At 40.4% G+C, this 9,313-nt stretch overlaps 1 protein-coding gene across 1 annotated transcript in view; it reads left to right on the top strand.

The window, feature by feature from the left end:
- Window positions 1-3,501: 3,501 nt before the first annotated feature.
- The window catches only part of LOC149454083 (C4b-binding protein alpha chain-like), a 49,396-nt gene continuing 43,584 nt past the window's right edge, over window positions 3,502-9,313 (top strand). Inside the window, 2 exon segments of the mRNA XM_089687799.1 lie at window positions 3,502-3,570; window positions 7,737-7,821. Of these exon segments, the coding sequence (XP_089543925.1) occupies window positions 7,752-7,821 (70 nt within the window). The 5' untranslated portion in view covers window positions 3,502-3,570; window positions 7,737-7,751.

Here is a 9,313-nt window from a genome sequence, read left to right as displayed (position 1 = left end):
GGGGCCATATCCTAACTGAAGGCTGGTTAAAGAATTTGCCAGATGGACAAGCGAACCCTCGGTCATTAGAAGCAAAAACGGATTCTGCAAACATCAAAGCAGTGGCATCCGAAAACAGCACAATGTGGGTTACAAAACTTCATTATCAGCAAAGCCATGGCACTGTCTTGATATATAAACATATACAACAGTACGGTTACTAATTTTGCTATAACTTTCTCCAGATTCATTTGTTAAATAAATCATTTCATTTCATCATGTTCATTTTGTTAGAATGATTCGTTTTCAGAATTAATTTTGTGTATACAGATTCATTTCATATATTTGTTGTTTGATTTATATTTTCGGAAGTTATTTAGGAAGATTGGATATATTTGTATTAACGTGGTAATTCTTTATTTTGGGAGATTACATATGCACTCTGAGTCATCCCTGCTAGTTCAACTCACAAACAGAAATGGAATGAGCTGTTTGGACGATATCAACTGGAGTCACGTGCATCCGAAAGTAACAAATAGACATATTTCGGATTTATTACTTATGTTATGATTCGGAGATTCTGGTTGATACACTTCCATCCAACACAAATACATTAAGTAGGAACAAACATTATTTCACTTTTATACCTTGGTGTATTTATTGCCATAAGTTACCATTTCATATGTAGTGCATTTTTTATAATAATGAGAAATGTCCAGGGCTTGAAAGTCTCCGATATTGAATTTTGGCAAGGCCAAAAATAAAATATCATGGATTATGCTACATGAGAGACTGGGGAGCATTTTAAGGGTCAGACAGACCAGATTTGATAGGGTTTGAAATCCATGGCTTACATATCTACAGCCATCTACATAGCGAAAAGACACCAAGAGGAATGGAGGAGTGAGCTCCACTAGGGGCTTGCTGGATCTTTACTGTTTCCCACTTTCTTTTCCTTCTTTTTGTTGCCCTTTCTTTTTGTGGGACTACTCCACCTTCAATGTCCCCTATTCTTTTCTTCTTTCCTTTTCCTTTTCATTTTCTAGAAATCTGGTATATGTCCTGAAGACTATAGGGCCCTATCTTGTGCATACTATTAATGTATTTGCACATCGTAGAAGTTGATGTTGGTCTCACCTCTACATAGTTAATCAGGACCTAGGTATTTCCTCTTTGAAGGTGGACTTTTGCAGTTTTATTTATGCTTGTGGAAGTTATGTCATTATGGGTTGAGCCTTTTATTCTCCCTCTTGTTATTTGATGGTATATATGACCTGAGCTGATCATGCCCCTCCCTTTTCCTCCCCTCCCCTTCCCTACCCCCCTTTCCCTCCCCTTCCCTTTCCACCCCCCCCCCCCCATTCCCTGGAGTCAGATATTGTCTTTGAATATACAGTATGCATAACCACCTGCAATACTTACTTAACATTATCTAAACGTCATCTGTTATTACTGTTCAATTACGCTGTTTATATTACTGATGGCCACCGCCTTACTAGTGTGTACAAGCGGATTGAGGACAATTTTATGCTACATTGTTATTTCCTCTGGTTGTATACTATCATTTTTTCAATACAAATTATTGGAAAGAATAATGAAAAACATTAATGCAAAAAAACCCCAAAATGGATACAAATCAATCCGGATCATTTGTTATGTTGTTTCAGTATTTTAGAAGCTTCAAACATTAACAAAAGACCCAAACTATTGCATCATGTCATGTGAATGAAATTAATGAATACAAATTAATTTGTTGTTTCATTATAAGTTATTTTGGATTTGTTAAAATTCATTACTATTGTGAATCAGAGATTTGGATACAGCCGAATCTCTGAATAACAAAAATTTTGTCCAAATTTCGGTTCGTAATGAAACGAATTGCACATGTCTAGTCACTTCAGGCTGGCAAAAACATTCTTGCTATTGGTGTTGGTTATGAACCAGTAAACAGACCTCATTGTTAGCACAGCTTGATACCGTAAGGTAAATCTGCTTCATCAATCTTTACCTAAACCCTGACCAGATCAAATAAAATCTCCTGCAATGTCCTTTGAGGTTCTCTGTACGGGTAGTGTGACATGGCTCAGGGTCCATGAGTTGTGCATTAAGGTGCATCAAATCACACAAAAATACAACATGTCCTACTTTGTTCAGCACACACCATCGCAACTTGCCTCGTTCTTGTGTTGAGACTGCGTTGGGCAACCTAATGCTTCTGGTGTGAATGGACCCTCAAAGCTACAGTATTACGAGGTGGTATCAAAATGTTTCAAGACTAGTTTTTTAACAAACCAACAGATGGCAGCACAATGCTGCATGCACAGTCACAAGGAACGCTGACTTTCATAAGTCAGTGTGCCAAAAGACATCGTCCTGTGTACATCGGGAGCTGTGCAACTAGTGGTATTCTGACCACGAGAATTACCACGTCTGCTATTTCATTATGTACAGCAAGTTAGAGCAAATGTAAAATTCTGCGTGAAACCCGTACACCCAAGTTTTGTCACCAGTAATGATCCTCAACATAAAGAACGGGTTATCCACCGCATGCTGATGCAGTTCTTGGAAGACTTCTATGCAGTGTTCCTTCTGCTCCTGGGTCAGCAGCCTGGGAATGAACTTGGCAGCAACACGGCGCATGTTCAAATCACACATGAAGATTACCTGTACTGTTCCTCATGACACATCGAAAATGGCAGCAATGTTGTGGATTGTTCTCTGACAATCATCATGCACAAGTTGCCAAATGGTTTGGATATTTTTACAGGTTGAGCTTGTTGAATTTCTTCCTGATCTCTTGTCGTCTTCCAGTGATGTTCTTCCGCTCCTGAAGCATGCGTGCTGCTCAAAACAACTTGAACAACTCATGGTCAAAAGTCTTTGTGGTAGATTTGCCCAGTTTCACGCAGAATTTCACATTTGTTCACGTTTGTAAATATACTGTAATATAAGAAAATGTAGCTTTACAACTCATGGAGTTTTTCAGATATGTAACTGGGAATTTAACAAGATCCTCTTGTAACCACCATATTATGATGTAACATCCTGCCACACCTACAACAAACCACATCCATCACATCTGCCATTTTTTTCTAGGATAGGTGCCAACTCTAGCCAGAACAAAGTATACAATCTTGATTTTTGCAGTAGCTGGTCAGGTTTGGCACTATGTTAGTTCTCTGAGATGTTGGATATAAAGTTTGGATGCATCAAGCACCTTTGGCTTGTCTCCAGGTGCCAAATCAAATCAAATATGACAATATATGATTGCAGTTGAGCAATATACATCTTGTGAATTCATAGCCCTTGCACAATAGTATTAAAGACGCCTTACAACAGTTGCATCCAGGTCATCCTGATGATGGAACTTCCCGAAGTTTGCAAAGTGTTTGTTGCAGGTATATGGTAAACATAGACAGTGGTCACAAGTTTATTGCTTTTAAATCTAAGTTAGTGAAACAGAAGTGTAATTATTAACAGAGAATTCAGTGCATTGACCAGGTGATATGTTGACACACTTTACTTAGAACAGTGACTACAAAGTATTGGCCCCCATACCATTTCATTGCTGAAAGTGGAGCTTTCTGCAAGGTAAGGTTTCTGTTCTTGGTAGTTATATTATACATACTGATATATTAATGTTCATACATATTTGGTGCTTCTTTGTTCTGGATGCTAAATACATATAGACAGGGGCGGACTGACAACTCATGGGGCCCCCGGGCAATAGGGGATCATGGGGCCCCTGTGTCCTTGCCCAAACTCAACAAAGCCTATGAAAAAGGTACCAGGGCATCTCATGGGGCCCCCTACTGACCCCGGGCCCTCGGGCAGTGCCCGAGTTTCCAAATGGTCAGTCCGCCCCTGCATATATATATATATATATATATATATATATAGAGAGAGAGAGAGAGAGAACACCAAGTGTTATTGTTAGAGGAAGGTGATTGCTGATCCAATGGAAATTTAGTTGCAGGCAGTTAAACAACAAGTAAGCAATCCTCATTGGTTGTTTTCAATGTAATTTGACAGTTTCCTAAATTTCTCTTATTCTATTCTATTTGGCCTTACAAGAAGTATTTTTTTCTGATAACCAAATATACTAGAGTAGATTTGAGTATCAAGGACACATCCACATCTAACGTACATTTAGTAGGCTATGTAATGCTCATGTTCATGCTCCGACATCAGAAATTGCATGTGACCCATATGTTTTGTTGCAGCGAACAGCACATGTGTGCCTTGCTGTGGTTTGGGGTCATGTGCATTTTTTGATTTGCGAACATGCATTCAGAGCCTACTGGGGATAAATGGGCTTACACCAAAAACACATGCACAACACGTGTGCTTCACATGCCAAAACGCATTACAACATACAAACATGTACACCTGTGGCTGGGGCCTAAAGATTTGTCAAATCCTTGTTACAAATATTCCTTTGTGATTACCTCTGCTGTAAAGTCAAAATCCTTACCTAGAATCCAACTCTGCTCCTGTCCATTCCTCTTTTCTGCATTCAAAAACAACTACCACCTGAAGAATCTAAGGCTAGTCATGGATGATGCGATTTTCTTTCCTGTTACCATTAGATGCAGAAAAGAAAATCTCTCAATTCCCCCATAAACACAGTCAGCGTTGATAGGGGAATCCCTCCAACAGCGCTATTGTTTTCTAATGGCAAAATACAGTGATTACTGCTGACTGTCCATCACATGCAAAAAATCTGACAGGCTGATTGCACTTAAGTCGATCGATGGATCAACTTCAGTACGACCAGCCTGCCCCTAGATGGATCAAATTCAATCCATCTATGGCCAGTTTAAGAATCTTTATATTCAACACTACTGGGTGTGATCTCCTCTGCATGCTGTGGTTCCTTTAGCTTTTTTCCCTGATTACAGCAAACTGAAACTCTGATTGGTTGCTATATGGTTATGCACTTTCTGCACCTCATTCATGTCAAAGAAAATACTAAAACTTAAGGAAATCGCCTGCTATTCATCAAAGTACCTGAACTCATACTGTCTGTCTTTGGAACAAATATATGCATTTCTAGAAAAAACAAAAACAAAGTAATATATTAGTATATATGCAGCTTACCAGTACTTAGTTGTATTGACTGCATTAAACTTTTTTAAAGTACATATTCTGCAAATACAGAAAATACCTGTTGATCCTGCCAAAAATCCACCACACCACAAACTCAATTTTGTTATCAGCCTTCTCAGTTCCCATGGGGACTGCAGAGCACCATCCCGGTATGTTACAGAGATAAGGAGCGGGGATATTTTCTGCTGTCTTGTCCTGTGACAACACTGTTCCTAATTATAGTACAGATAGTAGAGTGTTGTCATTTTAGGATGAGAAGTGTGTTACTGGCAGGATCACAAACTGAAAATAAAGGATAAAAGGAATCTAATGTAGCTGTTGTATCTGAAGACTAGTGAGCTGCATTACATTACATTTTTTCATGGGTTTAGATGCAGGTTAAAGGATAAGTTATTCACAAGAAAGCGGCTACATAGTGAACAGAACGTGACACACAGGAAAAATTTCCAAAAATTATACTTTATTACACATATAAAAATATGACATATGGGCTTTCGCCCTGGTTTACCATCACCTCAGTAGAGACAATACACACAGACCTAAAACCATTTAAAATGACACCAGAACCGGTCTAAATGTATGTGCAGCAGGGGAAATGGCTACAAGAGTCTAGTGTCCCTGTAGCACAAACACACACGTGAACACTTCCCTGGGGAGGTGTATCCAAAAATTATGCCATAGGCATACCATAATAGAGGATAAAGGGATTAAGCAGTAACCATGTAGGCAAATCCCAATCAAGGAATCCAAAAATTATACTATAGATATGTATGTCACATGTATACAATAAAGCAAGCACAATATGCGTCAAAAAGGAGAATAGCAGGCCTCAGGCCTGTATGAAGAAAGACATAAATGTCAAATATATTATACAATACATTCCTGTGCCGGCACAAGTGGTTGGGGCCCATTCATCTGTAATATAGATAGCTGTATCCTAGAACTCTTGGATGGAAATATACCCCATTTATTTCCAGGATGGAGGAAAAGATGCACAAAGCAGCGCTCTGCTTGAAGTGGTTTCTTCACCACTGTGTGTGGACTACACACCACTTTTGTAGGAAAGAACAAGACACATCCCAAAGACTCTTCTGCCTGTTGAAATATATATGGTGGTATATCTTGTATCCTATACAACGCACCATGATGTCCCCATCCTGTAGTGAAACAAACAATGTGTGGGAAGTCACTGACAGAGCTAACACTCTATAGAAGATGTATAGGTCATATAGATCACAGAGGACCATATATCTAATGTCCTGTAACAATCCACTCACCACCTGTGCTATGGATAACAGTCCCTGTTAATTTTTGGATTCCTTGATTGGGATTTGCCTACATGGTTACTGCTTAATCCCTTTATCCTCTATTATGGTATGCCTATGGCATAATTTTTGGATACACCTCCCCAGGGAAGTGTTCACGTGTGTGTTTGTGCTACAGGGACACTAGACTCTTGTAGCCATTTTCCCTGCTGCACATACATTTAGACCGGTTCTGGTGTCATTTTAAATGGTTTTAGGTCTGTGTGTATTGTCTCTACTGAGGTGATGGTAAACCAGGGCGAAAGCCCATATGTCATATTTTTATATGTGTAATAAAGTATAATTTTTGGAAATTTTTCCTGTGTGTCACGTTCTGTTCACTATGTAGCCGCTTTCTTGTGAATCTCTTTTTCACAAACCCCCCCTTTTTTGTATGCTTCTTTTGGCTACTGAATGGAGACCATACATTGGGTGACACGCTAATTTATTCAATAACCTCTTAAATAACTATCTTAATAAAGGATAAGTTAACCTTTGGGAACATGTTACATGTTTCACCCATTTCCACCCCTGTGACAGCAGACTCCATGCACATGGCTCCATCGTTTATTCACAGAGTTTTGTGAATGAATTCCTACAAATTCCGTCAGCCTTTGCGGCTGACAGCTTGTAGTTGTTAATGAACTGCAGGGGCACTGAGACCTAGTCCACTGAGCTTGATGTCATTCATTAACTGCCTGCCAATACAAGGTACAGGCAGACAGCTACACTGACAGTCTGCAGGAGCCTGACATTGCACCCGCGATCTGCTGATGCAATCCTATACAGGCTTCTAAGAAAAAAAATATAGTGAATGAATATTTTTTTTTTACATTTTTTTATTTTTTTTAAAGGTGAACTTATCCTTTAAAGCGGAGTTCCACTCACGCTGTCAAAAAATAAAAGTCAGCAACTACAAAAACTGTAGCTGCTGACTTTTAAAAAACAGCCACTTAACTGTCCCATGATCCCGCGTTGTGTCCCCTGCAGCCCGTTTCACCGGCTGTCCTGTATTCCAGGAGGCTGGCATCTTCAGTATCGTCACCCGCCTGTGACAGCTTCCGGCTTCACAGCCGGGTACCCAGCGAGTAGCGCTGCGCTTCATGAATGGTCTTGTAGTCTTCTGGGACCTGTCACCTGTCCCAAAAGACTGCAGGGAGGGAGGGAGGACACCCCAAAGGTGCCAATCCTTAAAGGGGAGCGGGGGAGCAGTCCTTAAAGTGGAACTTCCCCTTTTGGGTGGAGCTCTGCTTTAAGCTTGACACCTTTTCATTGCACAGAGAGAGATATAGGGCAATGTGTTTAAAAATAATTACAAATTCTGTCTTCATTTCTTTGATTCAGGATCACCTTTATACAATGGAGAGAAAGTGTCTTTCATCCATACTGCGGCTAATTCTGCTTTACTCTTCCATCAGCGCTGTTTACTGTGAGTAATAAAGATCATGAATTACTACACTGTGCAGATATGACTAACATGCTGTTGCAGGAAAATGATGCCTGATTCACTCAAAACATTCCAGTCTGATTCTAATTAAGCAAAGTTGCCAGTATATTAAGTAGGCATAAGGTGACTCAGCTTTACAAATTATTTTTTATTCAGTGATGTTTTAATTGAAAATTTCAAATACGTACATAACATCACAAATCAGAAAAAAGGGAGTGGTACAATACAGAACAAAAAAAGAACACCACATCCCACCGTTGAAACAAATACTGCCCATTAGGGCTCTACAATGAACATAGTACAAAGAGCATCACAACTGCTTCTCTATGGCTTTTCCAAAATAAAGGCTGGCAGTGTTAGAATAATTTCAATCCTTAAAGAAAGCAATTGCAGACTTGTCAGCTGAAAAACAGTAAAGTGTCCTTTGTGAGATGCTAAGTGCATTTGTAAAGATCAAAAGCTGAGGGCTTATTCCTGTCCCTGGGTGGCTACACTTACACCTTCACTGTATCTATGGCAGGAGCCTTGGTTGACATCTGTAGCCAGAAACCCAGCATCTCCATTCCCTCCAGCTGGCTTTCAGCTGCTGCAGAGAGAGCCACACCCATCACCCTCCCTGTGCACTATATGCTTTTCCCTTCTGCCCAAGCCCCCCTCTGTGCCCCCCACCCCACTGTCACATTTACCAGCCCCTTCCTTTCCTGAATGAACACAATCAGTGCTCGGTACTGATCATTCACTATGTTCATTCCCAAGGTTCTTTCCCAGCAGGTCTACTAGCAGCCAGGCACACAGTCACAGTCATTCTTCTGGCTGAATCATCGGTGTAGGGGTATCCTTAATTGATGCTTTATTGCAAAACTTGAACTTGGATGGGAATAGGCAGGAAAACTGTGGGATACACCTGCAATGTTTTGTAGTAACTTTAGGACACTAACCTACCTTCTAATTATTCTGAGCACCGTCCTTGCAGCAACAAATAATGGGCTGAACTACACATGGACACCAGGAACAATGTCGATTTTTTTGTACAACCTGCCTCTGATGCAAGAAGGATAGCAGTAGCACACAGTCACTGGGATCTCACACACAGGTCTATACTCACAAATGTCCTTGGATAATTGGGATCCCCTTTCAAACATCTTGCAAACACTTTTCCTGTGAATTGTTCAGACCAGATCCCAAAAAGAAGTCCCTCTGTCAGATCCAGCAGAAGTTGAGTAAGTTCAGAAAAATAGGCTCCCCAGCTAGCATAGCTGGGACCTCGAGGAGTGGCAGAAATCACAGTTGGACTACTCAGATGGGCAGCAGCCCTTCAGGTTGAGATCTCCTCCTGGACAAGAACCCCTCTATTCCAAGCCCCAGGCTATTTATGCTCCCTCCTCGCCACCATCTGGGCAAATTCCATCAAGGATTGGCTAGGACTGCATAAACATTCAGCCACTGATTTGACTTTCCCAGCTCACTATTTTCC

Source organism: Staurois parvus, unplaced genomic scaffold (assembly GCF_062004578.1).
Source record: "Staurois parvus isolate SC_StPar_1 unplaced genomic scaffold, SC_StPar_1.0 ptg000438l, whole genome shotgun sequence".
NCBI lineage: Eukaryota > Metazoa > Chordata > Amphibia > Anura > Ranidae > Staurois > Staurois parvus.
The sequence above is the reverse complement of the archived record's forward strand: the minus strand, read 5'-3'. Positions and strand labels throughout refer to the sequence as shown.